Consider the following 22910-nt stretch of genomic DNA (forward strand, 5'->3'; position numbering starts at 1 on the left):
TAGCTGGTATCTAGGCTTGTGGATTTTGTCTCTCTATTTTTTGCTTTGGTTTTTTTCAGACATGGTCTTAGATAGCCCAGGCTAGCTTCAAACTCCTTATGTAGCCAAGGCTGACCAAGGATCTTCCTGCCTCCATCTCCAGAGTGATGGGAACACAAGTGTATGCTGCTCTGCCCAGTAGTACGCAATGCTGGAGACTAAACCCCAGGGCTTCATGCACACAAGGCAAGCACCCCAGCAGTTGACCTACCCCCTCAGTCCTGTTTTGATCATTTTTGGTGAGATCAAGAAAACCAGCAGAGGTTGGTGACACTCACCTGTGATCCCAGAATTCAGGAGGCTGCAGTAGACAGATGCTGAGTTAAAGGCCAGCCTGTGATAAACAGTGAGATTCCCATCTTAATAAAACAAAATAATAGCAAAACCCAATACTTTTGCAATTATTCCAAAGTTATGAATTAATATGGCAAATAATGGCATGTTGTCGGTGTTTTGTTTTTTGTCTTTAGAACAACTTGTCACATGAAGTGGCTCTCCTTATGCTGTCAGGAAAGAACAGAAGAGATAGTTTGTGTGCCGGTGCGTATTGGCACCACAGGCCAGATGTTTGCATCCTATCAGGGAGAGAATTTCTTTCTTCAGATGATTAGAACAAAAGTAAGGCTTTGTGTTGCCCAGCTGGTCTGGAGGCTCGTAAAGAAAATGTGCAATGCCAACACCAGAGGACAGTCAAGGCCAGCCCAATGTGGCTTGGGATTTTATTTCCAGTTCCCCGCTCTTTAAAAGGAATCAAGTTAGGTATATGGCTTTATTGCGAGGCAGTTGCCTGGCACACCTGGAGCCTTTGGTTCAATGCCCTGAAACAACAAATGCAGAACATGCAAGATACTAAATGATACTGAGGGAGTTCAGACATGCAGAAAATAAAGGGGACCCCACGAGTGGCTGGGTGTGATGCGAGGCCTCCATATAAGAGGACTTGCCTGCTGTGTCTAGTTCAGTTATGGCGTCCTTGAGCCTTTCTTCTCTGGTAGCCGTGGAAACACCATAGCTTCCTGCTTCATAAGAAACTGTGTGAAAACTCAGTCCCATGAGGCCAGCGCCGGGAAAGGGGCTTCTCGCAGAGGCTCTGCCCTGAAAGAAATGCTTTGAGAATGAGGTAAGGCAAATTCATCACAAGCCATCGCTGCCAGACACAGAACCCATCTGAGGCAAACTGCCCGATGTGTGGACACGTCCGAGGCTCTTTCCCTGCCTCGCTCCATTTCACCCATGTCAGGGTTCTGTGGTCTTAGGGGGGCTTGAAACCTTACGACCATCTCAGGTGAGGAAGCCTGCAGCACCTTTCTGGCTTCACATAAATGAAAGAGGAGGGACACTGACCCATGGCTTAAAGGACTCCCCAAAAAGGACTGAAAGCCAGTAGCCAGGCATTCTGCCTGTGTGAGGACTGATGAGCCTTGTTTTCACAAAGCTCACACGCAGCACAACAGCAGAAGCCCCCACACCCATGTCAGCCTCTTCACACTGACTTATTTAGGGTTATGTGTGTGTGAGAGAGTGTATATGCATGTGTGTGCAGAAATGTATCTGTGTGTGCAGAAGTATACATGTGTGTGTGCCAAAGCACGTGTATATATATATGTATGTGTATGTATGTATATGCACATGTATATGTATGTATGTATGTGTATGTATATGCACATGTATATGTATATATATAAAGAAACATGAGCATACGTGCATCCACGTGGGGATCAGAGGACACACCCAAGTGTCATTCCTCAGCTTGTCATGAACCTTGAATTTTGAGACCTGACTACAACAATTTGCTTCAGCTACCTACATCAGCTGGCCAGTGAACTCCTCGATCCACCTGTATTTGCTTCCCTGGCACTGGGGTTACAAACTTAAGCCTTATTTGTTTTTTTTTTTTTTAAACAAATGTGAGTTCTGGCAATGAAACGTGGGTCTTTATGCTTACAAAGAAAAGCTTTACCACAGGAACTGTCACCCCAACTCTTCTCCCACACCCTCGTCCAGGCTCTGAAGCTAAAAATATCTCAAAGAACATACATCAATTGTCTTGCAGGTGTGGGGTGACAAGGATTATCCCTTTGGAACCTGGGCACTTGAAGTGTTTGCATTCTCCCAAGAGGTGGCAGCATAGTCTCAGTGTGGAGGGCCACGATGTAGCGCCCCTGTGAGGAAATCGGCAGTGATGTCACTAGCAGAGCCAAAAGTTGCCACCCATCCCTGAGACGCTATGACTATAACACTGTGATCACAGCTCCAGTCACCTAACCAGCTCTTACCCATCATAAATTGCTTTAGAATAAGGCCATGTTGGGAAACTTCTACTTCGAGCTAGAAAGCTGCTCAGAGTCCTTATCGTTAGAGGGACAGTGTGCTAGAGCACCCGGGGGACACATAATGGACACCTTCTCTCCTCGTCTTGGTGATGCTCGGTCCCCCCTCACCACCTTCTGTCCTTCTCCTCTCTTCACCGTCGGTCCAATGTCTTCTCTCTTTTCACAGGATGGGTTTACCAGTCAGCAGGTGTGCCTGCCTTCGCTCCATCCGTGTCTCCTCCAGGCCTCCACCAAGCAGTGACTGGCCTCAAGTAAGTCAGACAGAAAAGAGAGGGGATGACTGAATCCTGGAAACCAGACTTCCAAGAACATGTGCGGAGGCGAATCTGCAGCCTAGGACTTGTCTGTGGCTGGCAGGTGTGTTGAAAAGGAAGCGGGCAAGCTGCTGTGTGTAAAGGACTTGGAGTGCATGTCAGTAGCATCACCTTCTATTACTGGGTTTTCTTTCTTTCTTTCTTGAAAATATTTATTTAGTTAGGGTTTTTTCTTTTCTTTTTTTTATTAAATACTTTTTTACGTATACATTGATATTATTACACATATAATGGGCATTCTTTCTTTAAGATGCAAATATATCTCTAGAAATCAGGTTCCTTTAAGCTAAGTACACTTAAAGAGAGTTAAATTGTGACTAAGAAGGCAATTATCACCCAGCATGGTGGCGCACGCCTTTAATGCCAGCACTCGGGAGGCAGAGGCAGGTGGATCGCTGTGAGTTTGAGGCCAGCCTGGTCTACAAAGTGAATTCAAGATAGCCCAGGCTACACAGAGAAACCCTGTCTCGAAAAACAAAACAAAACAAAACAAAACAAAAAAGGCAATTATCTAGATAAAATATAATAGATATAAAATTATACATAGTTTCATAGGCTCAGACATAACCTGACATTACTGAAAGACATCCCATGATGATTATAAAATTAATCTCTTCCTTACCTTCATGCTTGAAAAATAAATGTAAGAGAAAAAAGTCACTGCAACATTATCACTGAGGGCTGAAGCCAGGTCCTGTGGGTCTGTGCCATCTGGTTCTATAACCCCTGTTGCCTCATCTCTGTGTGCTTTGTGGACATCTTAGACTTAAGGAATTCTGAGGACTGCTCCTTGGCCTGGAGTGCTCACACCACACTTGAAGTCAGCGGGCGTGACCGGCCATCGGAAATAGACACCCAGCCCCTTTGCCTCCACCTGCTCTGTCCGTGCATTGGCTGGTCAGCTTTTTCCCTCAGGAAGTCACTGACTCCTAGTTCTTCAGAGGAAACACACACATATACACTCATATATACACTCTCACACACATACACATGTGTGTGCACACACCCATACACATATACACACAATACATGCACACACTCATACACACACTTGCACTCATACACATATGCACACTCACCTCTTTCTCCCTATCTCTGATTTATGAAAGTTTTAATACTCAAAATACAGTCATTTTTGCTGGTGTATCAAGGAGTTTTAATTGAGTGATTAGAAAACATTAAATTGCCTTATCTGTCAGTAAAAGACCCCTGTACACAAGCCGGACAAGGTGGTACACGCCTTTAATCCCAGCACGTGGGAGGCAGAGGCAGGTGGATTGCTGTGAGTCCTAGGCCAGCCTGGTCTACAAAGAGAGTCCAAGACAACCAAGGCTACATAGAGAGACTCTGTCTCAAACAAACAAACAAACAAATCAAACAAAACAAAAAACAAACAAACAAACAAAAGAACCCTGCACACTACAAACTCAAAACCTTTCTTTAGGAAAAATATTTCCATAATCCCAACACTTGGAACATTGAGTCAGGAGGATTGCCATGAGTTTGAAGCCAGCGTAGGCTACACACTGAGTACCAGGCCAGCCTGGGCTACAGAGTAAGACTCTGTCTCCAGAAAGAAAAATATACTTTTCTAAAGTTCAAATGCCTTAGAAGGAGTCCCCCTGGAATGTTGGGGGAAAGCATACCAGTGTGCCTGGAGTCCCCTGGAAGGTGAAATGGGGTGAGGAAATGCAGTGAGCCCACATAGCCCCAGTTGACACTGGAGCCATTGGGATCTTTGAGTTGAGGGAGTCACATATTGTGACTTTTTAAATATACACATAAGCACCACAATGTACACATGGAGGGTCAGGGGGCAACTCGCAGGAGTCACTTGTTTCCTTCTATCCTGTGTGTGGGTCCCAGGAGCTAAATTCAGGTCACCAGTCTTGGCCGTGAGTCCTTTTATTCACCGAGGCATCTCGTGGGCCCCTGAGGTTGGGTTTTCAAGGGGTTACTCAACTTGCTCCATTACAGATAGGTTCGGTGAGGGGCAAGGACACTAGGAAGGCTTTACAACCATCCAAGTGAGAGGTCTTGGTTGCTGATGCTGGTAAAGCTATAGGGAGGAAGTGATTCCTGTAGCTTACGGAGGGCGCTTAAAATATTTCCCAAGGTGAGCAGGCAGAGCCAGTGTCTGAATCTGAAAGTAGAATGTCAGATAGGTGGGGACTTTGAGGGCCCCCTCCAGGCTCTAGGACCTCACTCTGAGGCCAGGACTACAGAGCTATACCGGGGCGGGGCGGGGGCGGGGCGGGGGCGGGGCAGGTATGTTGAGGGATCAGGGATCACAGAGGCCTGGCTTTGGGTGCGTGATGGCTCTGGAGCTATGTGACTAGCAGGTGCTAGGTTTCCATGTGTGAGTTTCAGAGCGAGAAGGGTTCCAGATAAGAAGAGTCTAGGCCATATCCATGAGAGTGGCAGTGGGGTAAGACGTACAGGTGCTCAGACCGAGGCATTCGAGGTTCCGGGAGCGTCCCAGCAAGAAGCCTCCCCCACAGAAGTCACCTGAAAAAGGAGCAGAAATTGGCAAGAAACATAGCTAAGCCCTGATGAGCACGGCATAGTAGCCCACAGATTAAAACGAGAAACACAGAGGATAAGAGACAGAAGGCCAGATAAGACCAATCCAAAGCCAGGTGTTATGGAACACATGTGTGAAACAGGCAATTTCCCACCCCTTCGTAACCTGCTGGGCATATGGGGGTGGGGGTGGGAATGTGGGGCCAGGTCTGCAGAGGAAGTGGGGTTTTGAGCTAGGACAGGGGACAGTTCTATGTTAGTGGCAGTGGATAAGAAGAAAGCATCAACTTTACCATAGCCATATAAAACCTGGGCAGCCACCTTTTCTGCCAGGATGGTTGCACTCCAAATTTTCAGAGAATCACAACAGACAATTGTACTGACTGGGTAGAATTTAATATGATCAGGTCTTAAATAAGAAGCCATGAACACAAACATTCAAAACCAAATACATAATAAATAATCTTTAAGTTATAAAGTACATCATTCATATATTAAAACTAAATCCTTAGATGTATGTAACTGTAAATGAAACAGCGATAACGTAGATTAATAATGCTATGAATTTATTCACATGTATAAAGAAGAGGCTTTCAGCTAAAATATTGACAGTCATAACGAACTTCCCCTGAACGCTCATGACTTACAACAACGTCTCCCTCCCTTTCTTTCTTCTTTCCGTACTGAGCAACTAAATGTCACACTTGGGATGAAACCTAGCTCAGAATTCCTGTATGGGTGCTCAGGACATTAAACTCAGACATACGAAGCTCAAAAAACAAAAAATACAGACTAGACTTAGGAAAGTCCTTCACCCTTGTTCTACAGATTAAAAAAAAAAAAAAGAAAAAGAAAAAAAAAAAAAACCAAAAAGCCTACCCAAGTGGCCACATTCATGGCCACCAGTATGTCGGGTCCAAGGTGTCACCACCCACAGGTGACCAATGGTGTCCACAGGTTTGCCTTCCGTCCTTCTAAAGGTCTGGCCCAGTCTTCAATACAGAGAAGTGAAGGTGCTGCTGGGCAAGACCTACTTAGGTTGATTCTAACGCTTCCCTTCCCCTCGGCTAGTGGTGGACCCTTCACAGGAGGCTCTAAGCTATTCAAGCTCTCAGCCTGTGCCCCGCTGAATTATTTTTACTTCTAGAGTAGAAATGGTCGGTGGTCAAAAAGGCTAGAGCATATTTTTAACAATAAGCACACCAAAAATAAATATGTTGTCTTAAATATAAAATCACAGTGTCAAGAAGTCAACAGTTATACAGCCAGAGACAAAAAACAAAATAAAGCATGGAGACCCCGTCTCTCTCTACCATTGCTTCCCGGAGATTGTGTCTCTGCTTCAGCTTCCAACCGGCAAACTCACCAGCCTTGTCCTAGCACCGTTTGACATTCAGGCGGGCTGTATGTGTGTACTGTCATCAAGAGTCGCACGTTTATATTTACACAATTTCTTTACAATACACATTTTTAAAATTTAAGAGAATACATTGTTTCTGGTTGAAGCACTTCTCTGGGAATTAATTAAATAATAAACTATCATAGCTGTATATTAAGTCTGTGCTTGTTTTAAAGCACTTTCAAGTACAGACACTTTTTACTTAGAGCAAAGCCTTCCCACTACATTCCCTTGGGATCTCAGATCCAAGCTAACAATAAGAAATTCTCAAAGAGATTATATTGTTCCAGGGAAAATAGCTTTCTAGACTTTTAAACTTCACATTGAAATATGCTATTGGAATTTATATCAAATGACAGAACCATTTGCTCAGTTTACCATCTATGGTTAAAAGTTTGGAATCTTAAGTGAAGGTCTGTGTAAAACTGGGACAAAACCTCTGGTCTCTTGATTTCTCTCCTGATGTTGATTTTAAATAGATGGTTGAATTTAACTTATCAAAAGTGTGCACAAAAGCTGGGCATGGTGGCGTACACCTTTAATCCCAGCACTTGGGAGGCAGACACAGGCGGATCACTGTGAGTTCAAGGCCAGCCTGGTCTACAAAGTGAGTCAGGACAGCCAAGGCTACACAGAGAAAGCCTGTCTCTAAAAAAAAAGAAAAGAAAAGAAAGTGTGCACACATGTGTCTTAAACGCTGAACATGTTTGAAATGCCTTTATCTTAGAAGTTTCATTTTATAAAGAGGAAAGGGAGGACAGGAGACTGAGGCTGGAGTTAGCAGATTCATCACAGCACCCCCATGGGAAAGGAGACTGAGGCTGGAGTTAGCAGATTCATCACAGCACCCCGTATGCACTTGAGATGAGCGCCACGAAACATTAAAATGCTATTCAGCTACAGAAGACTCTGGGTTGTTTGCCCTACCATAGCTTTTAGTTGCCATCTTCACAAGATTAAAATATTAGCTTATAAAGAGACTCAACATTGGGGAGAGGCAAGGTTTGCCTACTTCTTAATATGCCCTTAGCACTTTAGAAAAACAGTGACAGCCAGGGGTAAATTCCACAAATAGGTTAAATTCTACTGTACTTAAATATTTTTGATAGACCCAATGAAAAAGAAAAAATTGTTGGTAGCCATCTGGGAAAACTCTCTCCAAGAGCATAAATAGACTGCATGTCTATATGCTCGGTGTTCAGTGGTGACAAGTAAGCCTTCAGACATGCTGTCAAGTACATTTTTTTTTCAAAGAATAAAGACCTCAATTTTCAATTTCATCTTATGCTTTGTATTTTCAGCAAACATCATTAAGTTAGGATCACAATAGTTCCTATTCTTTCAGACCAAACAAATTTTCTAGCTGTATTTTTAGTTAAAATCTTTAGTTTTCCCCGTTCCAATCAAAGAATGTCACAGTTGGGCGATAAGATGAAGCCACAACTCGAGAAGTCACAGAAACCCCTGACCCGGGAAACGGAGCTCTTGTTGAGAAGAGATTTTCTTTGTTGACAGCATGGACTCTGTGCAGTGAACTGCAAGATCAGCATGGGAACTGGGCAGAGGGGTCTTAACCTGCAGCTTTTATGGGCTGTTCTTATCATGTCTCGCAATGCCAGGAGAAGTGCACGCCTGCGTTTGTGAGCGTCCATGGTGCCCAGCATCTCCTCAGGTCCTGGGGTCCTCAGGAATCTTCAGGGTCTATGTGTCCTAGGAAAGGTGCCGATGAATCATCTGTAGAAACAACAGCCTGTGAGTCACTGGAGACCGAGATGCAATAAAGGAGGGAAAGAGATGCATTTAAGGCACATACCCTTTGAAAGAGTGATTTTAGTAGTTCTAGGAATTCTTTTGGTGTTTTTTTCTCGTAAGAATCACATGGAGGACATTTCTAGAAATCAAAATTAATTAATTAGTTAATTAATTAAAACTTCCCTACTTCATAAAATCCGTATGTAAAATGTATTTCTTCTCTTGAAAACATAAGTCATGGTTAGTAACAAACATTAGGAAAAGTTTGTAAAACTGTTCTACAAGCCACTTGTGGTATTTCATCCTTAGAGACAACTCTGCATATTTTGGTGTTTATTATATCTTTTTTGCTACTTTTATTCTGTTTTCCTTTGCATCCCTATTCCCCTGGCTGGTATGTGCTGTTTGTTGTTGTTACTTTTTAACCAATTATAAGTATTTCCTAGGAAATAGCAACACTTTCAGTGTGGGACATGTGGCAGTTGTTTTGCTTTCCAGCACAGAATGGAGCTCTTAAGAGATTTTTGGATACAGAAGTGGTGTCTAGCTTTCCCCTTTTATGTAAAATTCTACACAGAACACCTCTGCAGATAATTGTTCCTGAGTCTCTCTGATTCGATAAGTTTCTAGGACTTTATCAAGTAGATTAAAGAGATAAATTCCATAAGGAACATACATTGGAAAAGCATTTTACCTCTTTTCCCTCGGGCCGTTCTTCTCATCCTGGCCACTGATTCTACAATCTAAATCCTCTCCAGGATTTCCTCTTTTAACTTGTGCTTGTTTGATTGGTAGGGATATTGAGCAACTTTTCATACAAGTGTTGCTTGATTTCCTCCCTCCTCCTCCTCTTTCTCTCTTGATGTCCCTCCCTCCTTTCTCCAGTTTCATGCTTATTCCTGTTTCAACACCAAAAACACCAGGCCACTTGATGCTCAGTCACATGACGTGTTACGGCGAGAGCATCTGGCGGAAACACACTAGCTATGCTCGGCTCCATCCTGACGCAGCTGTTTGTGAGACCTGGAGAAAGTTGCCCTCTTCAGCCAATCTCACTTTCTTCACCTGCAGGAGCTGGGTTCCAGGTGCAAACCACACAGCACCGTTTCCTAAGTCTCTGCCCCCGGGCTCCATAGCTGTGTTCACTTCCTCACTTCCTTCCCTCCTCTCTCTCTCTCTCTCTCTCTCTCTTCTCTCTTCTCTCTTCTCTCTCTCTCTCTCTCTCTCCCTCCTCATCATTTCTCTTTCCTTCTATCTTTCCTTCCTCTGTTTTCTTCTCTTCTTCCCTCCCTTCCTCCTTCCCTCCGTCCCTCCATCCCTCCCTTCGTTCTTCCTTCAAAGCTTCTTGAAGTTTAGCCCTCCTAGCCCAGGCTGTCCTGGAACTCTCAGCGCGCCTTCCTCAGCCTCCCGGCTGCGGAGCTCACAGGCCTACACTGCCATCTCAGGCAGCTCCTTTCTTAAGTTTCAGACATTCTCCCATAATAACCTGGCCAAGCAACCAAAAGGAACAAGGCTTCTTTTCATAATGTAATTATGATTTCACTGTAGTCCATGTGAAAGTTTTTGAAGGACAGGCAGATGGTACACAAGGCAGAGCGACTTCTTTTTGTCATCCCTGCTGGGTTTGATTAATGCTTAAATTTACTCAATTCTTGAGCCTCTGAATTGCACATTAGTTGGCCAAAGAAAAGATATACATACAACAAGGATACAGAGTTCTAAAGATACAGGAACCTGGATACTTCCTAGCCCCATAAAAGGATGCTCCCCCTTAAATTCAATATTGACTCTGCTTTTGCCTGGGACAATACAATTTACATCTTGGTGTCTTGTAGGCTTTCTTTTCTTATCAGAAAGCTAGGATCTAGTCCTGGATAATGATGACACAAATTAATACCAGCACGTGGATAAAAGGGACACGTTTAACCTCTCACAGTTAGATTCTCTTCCTAACGGCTTCTTCACCCTGGAAGCTGCTGCTAACATGCTGCCAGGGAGCAGTCGCCACTTTTAGTTGGGTTTCTAGACAGAGGCTGAAGAGGCGATGCCGCGTCTCAAAGCATCCCTTGCTCTGTATAGAGAAACTCTGCAAGAAGGCGCCTTTAGCTACGTGCATATGTGAAGCACATGTTGGAGCTAACATAACATATAACACACATGTATAGTCTGTTATAGTTAATAAGTGGCACTAAGATAAAAGGGTACATGGTGGTGACTTCTGCAATCAAGAGCGATGACAAAGGGCAGCCTTACATCTGTGTGCCTCTGGCTTCTCCCTGCCCTCTTGGCAGGCAACCTCCTCCTCAGCTGTGCAAGTAAGTCACTGATGATCCTCTTACTGTTCCCTGTGTTTGATGGCTTGAGATTGGCCTTCTGAAAACAGGTGAAAGCTTTGTGCTCACAGCGATCCTGAAAGACAGACAAGGAACATATGTTAATGACCTGAAAATGATCATTAGCATATGCTAATGAGCATCGGTCCAAAAGTTAAAAATGACCTCGCAGCCTTCAGTTTTTCCTTATGTATCATGTCTTGGACATATTTGTTTTAGAGGCTGCATTAGGTCAGATCAGACAGATCTCTATTTAAATTTTGTAAACAACAGAAGTTCCCCTCAGACAGCTGCCCTGTCTGAGAAAAGAAGGAGCCATTTCCTGCTGTGCAGAGATGAGGACAGGCCTCACCATTCTCACTTTCAATGCCTGAGGTCAGAGTGGTGGGCAGAGGCTTTGTGGGGTTGGACGTGAGTGTGTGTGTGGAGGGGGATGGTGAGGAGAGTGCAGGACCATACGTGTATATAGGCAAGCAGTCTACCACTGAGCTAGCAGGCCCACCTTTCTATCTGTGACAAAGAATTTAGTTTAAGAGCACAGTCGCTAAACCCTGAGGTTGTACTTTGCCATCAGTGGCAGCTTTGTGGAAACGATCCAACAGTCTGGCTGAAAACCTGTCGCTTCTGTCCACTGTACCCACAGGTGTCTCCATGGGTTGGAGCAGTGCCCTAGTCTGCAGAGCCCAACGCAGGTCTGGGCATCAGCAATTATTCAGGAACTATCTGTGGTATGAATGAGTTAAGAGCACTCCAGGATCGCATTCTATGAGGCATTTCCACATTTAGACCAACTTAGTGTTGTAAGTCACAGCCTTGTCTGGATAGGGCAGGATTCCTCATGAATGGAGGGGAATCAAAACACAGAAGATCAAAACACATCTATAAGCAAGCAGCGGGAAAAAGGGCGTAACCAGCGGGAAGGAGGGCATAACCAGCGGGAAGGAGGGCATAACCAGCGGGAAGGAGGGCCTTCCTTAGAAGAGCTGCGTCACAGAGACTGGAGAAGCAGACAGACTAAGGGTCAAAGCCTTCTCTTTGGCTTGGTTAAATGTCTAGTGGCCAGTGAAGAAACTCAAATCTCAACAATGGAATGTACCAGAAGAGCACGCTGGGCAAATGCTTCACTGAGTTGAAGCCTCTGCTCTGGAAGAGAAACATCTGAAACCATCTTAGTGCTGACTCAAGAGCTTCTATTGGGGTTGCTGTTTCCTTTAGCAAGTGTGTGTGTGTGTGTGTGTGTGTGTGTGTGTGTGTTGAATGTGTGTGTTTGTGGGGTTATGTGTGTGGGTGAGTGTGGGTGTGATTCTCCCTCAAAGTTGCCACATCTGCATTTCACCAATGTGCACGGAAGCCACTAGCTTCCAACCAGAAGCTTCCCTCCTTCCAAGGATGATGCCGGAATCTTCTCAGGGACAGTCAGCTGAAAGAGCTGTGAGCCTGCTTTGCATTTTCCAACCCATACACTTGCCCGGTGTGAGTGTTGACTAATAACACAAGCCCATCGGCCTTGCTTTGCATAGGTAGCCACAAGCCCAGCAGGGCTTATCTAGTTCTTTCTATCAGGTGGCTTGCCTGTCACCAGGGCAAAGTGCTGGCCTTCCCATGTTTGCCAAAATGCTTATTTAATAGAAACTATTTATAAGCGTTAATTATAGCACTTTTTTTTTTCCTTGAAAACCACATGTTCATGCTTGTTGAAGTTTTTTTTTCTTTTCTTTTCTTTTTGACCACAACCGGCTTAACTTACTGGAAAAAAATAATATTCATATTTAAAGAGGTAAATTTTCCAGCTGAAACTGAAAACGCTAACTGCCTCATCGTGATGATCTGAGAAACCAGTATTTCTCACAGAAGCCTCATTTTGCTGAGTTAACATTTTCGTTTATACACTGAAAGACAATTAGGTTCCAAAGAAGCTTGGGGAGGGGGTCATAAGAGCAAATTCCCTGAGACTACCCTGCCAGGAATGGCCAGGCCCAGCCGTCAAAGCTTCACACCCTAACTAGTCAGAGATGTGACATCAGGATGTGGATGTGGCGCTATGCCCCCCCTTCCCTGTCCACGCTGATAGATGCTGGCCTTGGTTGGCTTTTGTCCTACAGGGAGCAGCTTGTCTTTAGAGATGTGTGGTCTGGGACAAGACCCTGAAGGCTGGATTTCAGTGCGTAGCAGTCAGGTGGGGAAGACAGAGGCAGTCTAGAACCTGGGACTCCCAGGAGGCTCAGAGTTAGAAGACAGCCATGCAGGTGTTTCCTGGTTGCTTTCCTCAGCTGGGGAATTTTCTAGACCTGCATGGCTTCTGCAGACTGGAAGGCAAAGAAAGTTTTAAAAGCCACTCCTCTCTTTAGTAGAAAAGAGATTTTCATAAAAGGTACACCTGGTTTGCTAGTTCTGCCACTGAACATCTGGGGGGAAAAATAAGGTTAATTTCCTAAAGCCTATTTCTGACCTGGTTGTATTTTTATCCTTTGGAAGGAAAGTCATTACAGTCAGCATGGGGTATCTGACCAACTGTTGGGTGGCTTGCCTGTATCGCACTCACAGACCTGCTCTACCCACAGACCAGGGTGTCCTAGTGGTGCCATTACTGATATATTGGACAGTATAATTTTGCTGTCAGATCTATTATACACATTCCAAAACATTCACTTGCATCCCCGGCCTCTAGGGACTGGATGCCAGTAGCACTGTCACCCTTGCTCCCAACTGTGCCAACCAGAGCATCTGCACTTAACGTTGAGTGTTTACCTGGGGAAGGGCAGCAAACCCCTTTGTGACAGACCGTGCTTTGGATGCTAGCTCTGAAAACTTGTGTATAGCTTCCGTGGCCTTTTCTGCCTTCCGCTGTCTCTACTTTGCCTGCCAGCACAGCTTGAGGATGTTAGTTAGAGCCATGCTTGATGCATCAGAGGCTGTTCTGCATGGTCAAGTCATCAGAAAGACGCAGACTCACTGAGACACATCTTCTCATGGAGATGTAAAAATTTCAAAACTTTTCCAGTAGAAGATAAGATTACTAGAGAGTAGGAAGGACACAGAGGGAGATGACAGACAGTAGGCGGACAGGATGTGGGCATGCGCACAATCACAGGGAATCTCGTCAACTTGTGTAAGAGATGTGTGTTAGCAATGCAAAGATGATAAAAGTTAAAGCGGCTACCGGGAAATTCAGACTTAAAAAAAAAAAAGACATTTTACACTAAGAAATCATATGTAGGATGTGCTCATTGGGTCAACTCAGGTGAAAATGAGGGATTTTCCTGTTTTGTTTTGTTTTACTTTGCAAGGTGCAGACTTCAGGCAGGAAAGCCTGGAAAGAGCTCTCCCCACAGCAGTCAAACACAGTGCATGAGATGCTGAGAATCAGACAATGTTGAGAATTATTCTTATTTATTGGAAATGTCCTTTCAATAAGTCTAATGTGCTACTTTCATTTTAGAGGCTGCTTATTAGAAAGAATCCAGTAAACACAAGTGGTCGCGTTCAGAGCCAGAGAGTGAATTGTAGAGCGAAGTGGCGGCCATGACTCATTCACTTTCTAAACTTTTACACTGTCATTTACCATAAGTCTCTTCTTTGAATGTATCTGTGCGGTGCCCTAGTTACTGGCAACACTTTCCTAGTTTTCCTAATTTATGCGATTAAAGGTCTAGGTGCAAGCATTTCCTCAGTTTCATTTACAACGTTAAGGTACCAAGCTGAAGACCAGATTAAAGAAGTTCTTCGGGGAAGGCAGCAGATGCCCCTCTGCGCTATGCCAAGCCTCTCTCCCATGGACTTGCATATGAATAGCGAGAATTGGATGGAGCTATAGAAATGACTCTTGAAAGACCTCGTCACAGGCATAAGACAAGGAGACTCACTGAAGCCAAGGTACATGGGAATTACACTCAGAAACTTTTGACTTCCACACTCCCATCTCTGTGCTTTCCTTACAATCTAATTCCTTCTTTCTTTTTAAAGATTTATTATTAAAATGCAAATGTTATCTCTTAAATAAGATTACAAAGGAAATTGCAGAGCTTTCATACCCAAGGCTCTGGAGATAGAACTGTCTGTTCCTTGTTGAGGCTTTTATCCTTGTTGCTTTGACTTAGGCTACCTAAGCGGATTCTCAGGGGCTCTAGAGGGCAAACGTGCATTATATAAGGATACAATGTGATATGTCGTTGGCTTGCTGATAAATCTACGGATACATGGCCAAAATGGAAATGAATGCCTTACTAATTATTAACCCCCCTAAGTCATTGAAAATACGCATAAATAATCATCCTATGACTTGTTAGACTCTCAATTTACATAAAGTACATTTTCAAAAATAAGGTCAATTGATCTTACCTTTACATCTTGTGGAGCTGGTAGAAGTTCAGGCTCCTAGCAAAAGAGAATTAGCTCTGAGTTAGTGATGTAAGTCAAAAGGCTCATTTTGCATTAGTTGGAAACTGTCATTTAAGGTGCATTGTGACAAACATGGCCTTACCAGGTCATTCACATGGATCTTCAGCTGTTCAACAACGTCTATCAAGTAACGGAGTCTAATCAGGAGGCGATCTGGTCCTTGGGGGCTTGATTTATGAGCCACTGTCCCCAAGAAGATGACTAGCAGACAGACAAGGGTCCTCTCCATGCCACCAGCACTGGGTCTCCAGCAGCAGAGGAGCAGAGCTTTGGTCAGGTTTCCACCTCAGCCTGACTGTGGACAGGTTGTCTCTACAGCTACCTATTTATTCATCCCTCAAGGAGAGGCAAAGCCCTCCCATTGCAGCCTGGAAATCTTTGTACAGTGGATGAGTGTGAGTAAGTCTTTTTCTTTTCCATTGGCTAGGTATACGTGTGCGTGTGGGGGCAGGGATGGACGGAGTCCACAAAATGTGCCCCATCTGCATCTTAGACAGGAAAAAGAGAGGCACGGGTGAATTCCAGTTTTCAGCACTCACCAAGTTGTGTGTGTGTGTGTGTGTGTGTGTGTGTGTGTGTGTGTGTGTGTGTGTGTGTGTGACACAGGAGGCACCGTCAGATTTCAGAGAAGTAAACACAAGCACTTTGATCGTTTTCTCTGCATCCCTGGCACCTTACCTGGTTTGTCTGACAGTCATAAAGGCACTTGCACAATGAGTAAAGTGGCAGCGTGTCCTTTATTGCAGGAACGTTTCGTAGGGTAATGGCTGTGCCTTTTGACTGGACCATTCTGTATTCCATTGCAAAGATAGAAGAGATTAACTTTTAGGAAAAAATTAAATGCCGAGGTAGTTTCCTAACTAGCAAGAATAATTTAGAACCATAGCAGGATTGCAGAGGTGTTAAAATAGGGTTCTTCTCCCAATTCTCACCAGTGCGCCTTTCAATAGCTCTAAAATGGTGCTTCTTGACACTTCATGTAATAACCTGGGTCATAAATATGGCTTGTAATTGTATTGTAATAAACTGTTTTTGATAAATTATATAGACAGTCTGCTCTCCACCAAGAGCCTACTCCATCTTCATTAAAATAAGGTCCGACAAAGTCTGTAATATCTATTGCTTGTATTTAATGTATCAATTAAACAGATGAAAAGGGCAAATGCTCCAACGTTTTTAAGGTATCCTCAGAGCGAACACAGACCCAGCCAGAGAAGCCAGACACTGGGATCATGCTTGGAAAGCCAGAGGACACGGAACAGGAGGAAGTAAACATCCCTCCCTCCTTAGCTGGCGGGTTCTAGCACAGGCACCACTGGGCTTCTGGGCAGAGCCTCTTACAAAGAATGTCAGCAGAGTAACGGGCATACCATTGGCTGAAGCTTTCGAAGAGCAGGACCGAAATGTGAGCGAGTGAACTTGTTGGATCCTGAAGCAGGTCCGTTGCCTCAGTCATGATTTCCAGCTTCATGTCATAGTGCGCTGCAGAGAGGAGAGCAGATGTTGACAGTCAGCCAGATGCAGCTACCCAGCGGGATGTAAGTCCCTCCGGGAATTTAGCAAAGGAAGCAGCTGCAGCCGGAGCCGTTCTCATCTACGTCAGCTCAGATTATGTGTTTGGTGGCACGAATCCCCCTTATACAGAAGAGTATATACCAAGGCCGCGGATCTGTATGGCAAAACAAAAATAGATTGAGAAAAGGTGGTCCTGGAGAATAAGTTAGGTACGATCCAGCATTCTTGGCTCCCAAACACTTTTGAAGACTGTGTTTTGTTGTCCACGAGGAGATGAGTTCTTAGTTTATTAAAAATATCTAAAATTAGGTGTGGGGGGGGCGGGCAGGTGTTACATACCTGAACTGCAGAGGATTGTGGGTTTTAGGCTACCCGGGCTATGTAGTGAGGTCCTGTCCTCCCCTCCTTTAACTAAAGAAAGGAAAGAAAGGTGGAAACGTGGACTATAGGTTACTAGAAATTAGAGGGTGCAGGCTGGTGAGCCAGCTCTGTAGGTGCTTGCCACCAAGCTGAGGACTTGAGTTCCGTTCCCAAGTGGATGGAGAGAACAGGGTCCCCGCAAGCTGTCCTCTGCCTGTCATATGTTTACCCATCCACATGTGTGAGGGTGTTTTGAGGTATTCTTTTAAAAAGTCTCTTTGAACACCAAGAGCAAAAGTCCCTGGAATGTCTCTTTCCTCTCAAGGCTGCTCCAGGGCTTTCTGACAGACGTTGTCCTCACTGGTCTGAACAACATGCTTCCAGCTGCACTTGTGGTCAGGGACAGGCTGATCAGTCTCAGAGATCAGAAGTGGTTGTGGCACCTGCCTCTCTTCTGCATTCCGTGTCCTTATGGTCTTTCACTCACTGGGGAAAGTTGAGTATAACAGTTTAGCTCGAGGGATGTTTAGGCCAACCGCCAGGTATGTCTCACAAATAAGCCTCTTCACTATAGATTTTGACTTACCTGCTTGCTCATCTATTTTGTCACACACGTAACAACCATTCTGTGTTCCTGACTCCTGATTACTCTGAAGCTTGGACTGTGAAGGTCCCGTATCTGCTCAAGCTGTGATCTCGTGCAGAAGATGAGCATCCTTACGGTTGCATGGAGAGGTGCGTCCTGAAATCACTTGATTCTGTAAGGGAGGTTGCTGTGTGACCTTATCAACCACTAAGGACTAAAGCTCACCACTTGCTGTACCCCATTGCTTTGCCTGAATGGTCTTACTACATCTTTTCCTCATGTGCCTAATTGAATTTCCATCTCCTGAACGCACTGCCAGTGGTGATTAAGAGTTCATTTTCAAAAGCAGAGTTTCTGAGCCCAAATCTAGACTCTAACAGTGAATTGCCACATGACATGGGCATGCTCTGGCGAAGGGACAGAGGGAGATTTGCAGGCTTACAAATCCAAGGGAAGGGCTAAGAACAGTGCGTGATGAAGTCCCAGGACACTAATTGATCTTGGATGAGGGTGGAAAGACCTATAGACACACAGGAAGAAGGAATAGATCAATGCTAAGCCAAATCCGTGGCATGGCTGTAGTGATGGTAAAAAAAAATGTTGAAAGCCATGCTGCCCACAGGAAACCACTGTTCTTGATCCTGTGGCAGAACCCTCTGTCAGGCCCCAAGACCTCCCAGTCCTTGCTTCCCGCTACCTGTCAAGGTCAAGTGTCAAGTGCTCTGCCCCACATCCCAGCCCAGACCTTCCAGGAGTGGGAATCCCTGGAGGCATTTCTGTAGCCCTGAGCATATTAGCATGATGGGACCCACAGGAAGAAAGGCAAAGGGTCAAAGTCCAGGTAGATGTGATGACAGAAACAGAGCCTGGCATGGCACACAGGCCAGATTCATGGGAGATGCACGTCCTCAGAGGCTCAGGGAACCAAGGAACAGACTGACTCTAGAGCAGCGGTTCTTAGCCTGTAGGTAGCAAACCCTTTAGGGTCAAACAACCCTTTCACAGAGGTTGCCTAAGACTATCAGAAAGCACAGATACTTACATTATGATTCATAAAAATAGCAAAATTGCAGCTATGAAGCAGCAATAAAATAACTTCATGGTTGAAGGTCAGCACAGCAAAAGGAACTGTACTAAGGGGTCTCGGTGTCGGGAGGGCTGAGGACCACTGCTCAAGGGGATTCAGAAGGAAGGTAGCCCCCACCATTCATCAACTCTGTTCCATGAGCTCATTTTGCACTCCTGACCTTTTGAATTGCAAGATGCTTAGTTTGGCTGTTTTGTTGTCCTTGTTTTTGTTTGCTTAGCAATATAATTTTCTTTTATTTTTCCCTCTTATTGAAAATAGATTTTTTTTCTCATATAATAGTCTTGATTATGGTTTTCCATCTCTCTACTCCTCCCAGCTCCTCCCCACCTCCCTTTCCATCCAGACCTACCCCTTTCTGTCTCTTATTAGAAATTAAACAGGCATCTAAGGGATAATGATGAAATAAAATAGAAAAAGATGAAACAAAAGCTATTATATCAGAGTAGGACAAAACAAGCAAACAGGGAGAAAAAGCACCTGAAAAAGGCTCAAGAAACATATAGACCCAGAGGCACAAACAAGGGTACACTTGTTTGCACACTCAGGAATCCCATAAAAACACTAAACTGGAAGCATAATATATACACAGAGGATCTGTGGTGTAAAAAGGCAGAAGGAAATATCAATAGTAATAGTAATAATAATAATGATAGTAATAGTAATAATAATAATAATAATAATAATAATAATAATAAATATTATTATTTAAGTAAAATAAAAATAAGGTAATTTTTTCAAAAGAAAAAGCCCAGACACAACATTATGAAACAAGGACCTAAAAAAATAGCTGAGTGTTGGTGGCACACAGCTTTAATCCCAGCACTTGGGAGGCAGACACAGGTGGATCAATGTGAGTTCAAGGCCAGCCTGGTCTACAAAGTGAGTCCAGGACACCTAAGGTTACACAGAAAAACTCTGTCTCGAAAAACCAAAAAAGAAAAGAAAAAGAAAGAAAGAAAGAAAAAGAAACAAGGACCTGTAAGCTTTGATCTTTAAAAATCTACTTTATTTAGGGTTCTTTAATGCCTCTACTTCCCTTCCAATTCACCTACCCTAGGTAGGAGATAAAGAAGATTAATAGGGACTAGAGAAGCAGGCCTTTTTAGGACCCAGTTCCTTGGGCCAATCCCACTCTTTCTATCAGGATCCCAGCAGCAAGCACAGCAACAGAAACAAGCAGCAGTGGGAGCAAGAGCAGACACAGCAGCCTCTTCAAAGTCTTCTCTGGAGCATCTCTCTCTAGGAGCATCTAGAAGAGGAGTGTCTGGAAGCAGACCATCTTAAAGCAGAGCGATGAACAGCCAAGTGATAAGAATGGGTGCAAAAGCCAAAAAGCCAAGCCTGTGGTTTGGGGCTCATACTTATCTTCTCTCAGAGTTGCTACCAGGATGGTGGTTATCAGCAGGCAAAGGCCGTGGCCCTACACGAGGCAGTTCCTCTTCCATCGGACAAACATCAGTTGTCTCCTCACAAGTCTGTTTCCAGCAAACAAGTATCACACACCCTCACACAAGTCTGTTTCACATCCCACACTTGGGGTCAAAACAGAAACATGTTTGCATCCACTACAAGGACCCACCAAAAGATGCCATTGTGTCATCATTTTCTGTTGGCCATGCACTACTGGGTATGCAGCCCTAACCCTTAAGAGTATTTGTTTTCCCAGTGAAACTCTCTTGAAAGAAACTGAATTTTCATTTGCAAGTGGTTATTACTTGGAGATTGGTTCCGGGTTAGGGATGGTGGCGTGTGTCCAGTTCTTCCCATCTCAAGGATGTCAACTGGTGCAGACCCATGCAGGTCTCTGTGAGTTCATATGGGCATTAGTTCTGTTGTATTTAGAAGGCCTTGTTCTTCTAGTGTCCTCTAGCCCCTCTGGCTCTTACAGTCTTCCCACCTCCTTTTCTGCAAGGGTCCCTGAGCTCTGAGAAGAGAGATGTGATGGAGACATCACATTAGGGCTGAGTGTTCCAAGGCCTCTCGCTCTCTTCATACTGCCAGCTGTAGGTGTCTGCATTTGTTCTGCCGCAGGAGGAAGCTTCTCTGATGGTGACTGAGGAGAGTATTGCTCAGTGAGTATAGCATTTTATTGTTATGTGGTTTTGTTGTTTGTTTGTTTGTTTGTTTGTTTTTAGAACAGTAGTCTTTAGTTTTACCACAGGTCCCTGGGATATATAGACTCAGGTTCTTGGTCACCCAAACAGTGTGGGGTATTGATTCCACCTCCTGGAGTGGGTCTTAAGTCAAAGCAGATATTGGTTGATTACTCCCACGAGTTTTGTGCCGCCGTTACACTAGTGTAGCTTGCAGGCAGGATACCATTGCAGATCAAAGGATTTGTGACTGAGTTGGGTTGGTGCTTCTGCCTCTGCTTTGGTAGCATGCAGAGTCCCTTCCTGGACCAAAGACACTAGCATGTAGGGTGAAGGCTCTATGGAGGCACCAGCTCAACTTCTCCGTATTCAGTGAGATGCGTAGGTGTTGACTTCTGCCTTGAGGGCTTGATCTTAGTGGAGAGAAAACTATAGCCTTGGTAACAACCTGGGTTGTTTGGGGGCTTCTTATGGGACCCTTTGGCCAACAGCTCAAATAGATATAACCCAACCCCCATCCTGAAAGTTTCATTTGGGTGACAAGAGATGCTCCATTATTTGGTAATTTTGTTTAGGTTGCCTTCATATATTTATATATTTTAGGAAGCTTCTACTGTATTGGTTTCTATGCTACCCATCAAATAGCCCTTAATTTCAGCTTTTTCTCCCACATTCCCTCCCTCATCCTCTTCTCTCCTCTTCCTCCCTACTTAATCCTCCCATTCTAGCAACTTCTCCATCCACCCATAACTATCTATTCCATGTATCTTTCCTAGGGAAATCTGTATGTCCTCCACTAGTCCCCTGCTCTATACCTAACCTCTGTGGTTCTAACTATTGTAACTTAACAGTCAATATCCACATGTAAGTGAATACATACCATATTTGTCTTTCTGGGTTGGGTTACCTCATTCAGGATGAATTTTTTCCTAGTTCCATCCATTTACTTATAAATTTCATAATTTTATTCTTTCTAATGGTATAAACATACCACATTTTCATTATCTATTCATCTGCTAAGGGACATCTAGGTTGTTTCCAGTTTCTAGCTATTATGAATAGAGCAGTAATGATCATGGTTGAGCAAGTGTCCTTCTATATATGCCCAAGAATGATATAGCTGAATCTCGGGGAAGAGCGATTTCCATCTTTCTTCCTGAGGAATGGCCATACTGTTTTTCCTACTGGCTATACAAGTTTGCACTTCCGCAAGCAATGGATGACTGTTCTTCTAACCCTACATCCTCATCAGTATGAGCTATTACTTGTTTTATTAATCTTTGGTATTATGGGTATAAGATGGAACCGCAGTGTAGTTTGATTTGCATTTTCCTGATGACAAGGGGTGTTCAAAATTTTTTAAATTGTTTCTTTGCCATTTGAATTTCCTCATTTGAGAATTCTGTTTACTTTTGTACCCCATTTTAAATTTGATTATTTGTTTTCTTGATATCTAGTTTTTTAATTTTTTATATATTTTGGACATTATTCTTCCATTTGATGTGAGTTGGTAAAAAAATGTTTTTCAATTCTGTAAGCTGCTATCTTATCTGAATAATGGTGTCCTATGTCATGTAGAAACTTTTCAGGTTCATGAGGTTCCATTTTATTAATTGTTGACCTTAGTGCTTGTGCAAACAGTATTCTGTTCAGAAAGTCTTCGCTTGTACCAATGTGTCCAAAGCTATTTACCACTTTCTCTTCCATCAGGTTCAGTGTATCTGGTTTTATGGTGAGGTCTTTGATCTACTTGGACTTGAGTTTCATGCAAGATGATAAATATGGATCTGTTTGCATTCTTTTACATGCAGACATCCAATCAGAACAATACCATTTGTTGAAGATGCTGTCCTTTTCCAGTGTGTACTTCTGGCTTCTTTATCAAAAATCAGGTGTCCATATATGTTTGAATTTATATACGATCTTAAATTTGATTCCATTGAACAGTGTGTCTGGTTTTTATGCCAATACAATGTGGTTTTATTACTATAGCTCTGAGAACAGCTTGAAATAAAGGATAGTAATGCCTCCAGCAGTTCTTTTGTTCTTCAAGATTGTCTTAGCAGGGTTTGTTGTTGTTGTTGTTTTTCCATAAGGAAGTTGAGAATTGTCCTTTCAATATCTGTAAGGAATTGTGTTGAAATTTTGATGGGGATTGCATTGAATCTGCAGATT

The 22910-nt window shown here is 43.8% G+C and overlaps 1 protein-coding gene across 1 annotated transcript; it reads right to left on the minus strand.

Moving 5' to 3' along the window:
* Window positions 1-5697: 5697 nt before the first annotated feature.
* On the minus strand, window positions 5698-15408 carry IL21 (interleukin 21). Its single transcript, XM_084768596.1, has 5 exons — window positions 15174-15408; window positions 15032-15067; window positions 10614-10769; window positions 8422-8499; window positions 5698-8342 (listed from the first exon to the last, which is right to left on the minus strand). The coding sequence occupies exons 1-5, from the start codon at window positions 15318-15320 to the stop codon at window positions 8319-8321; spliced, it is 441 nt and encodes a 146-aa protein (XP_084624722.1). The 5' UTR covers window positions 15321-15408; the 3' UTR covers window positions 5698-8318.
* Between the last annotated feature and the right edge of the window lie 7502 nt (window positions 15409-22910).

The sequence above is a fragment of the Acomys minous genome, assembly GCF_964271855.1.
Source record: "Acomys minous genome assembly, chromosome: 19".
Classification (NCBI taxonomy): domain Eukaryota; kingdom Metazoa; phylum Chordata; class Mammalia; order Rodentia; family Muridae; genus Acomys; species Acomys minous.

Coding starts and splice junctions, on each gene's coding strand:
- IL21 (XM_084768596.1), bottom strand. CDS start 15,320: ATGGAGAGGACCCTTGTCTGTCTGCTAGTCATCTTCTTGGGGACAGTG. Junction 10,770..15,031: donor CAGCTCCACAAGATGTAAAG/GTAAGATCAATT, acceptor TCTGTCTTTCAG/GATCGCTGTGAGCACAAAGC. Junction 8,343..8,421: donor TAAAATCACTCTTTCAAAGG/GTATGTGCCTTA, acceptor TTGTTTCTACAG/ATGATTCATCGGCACCTTTC.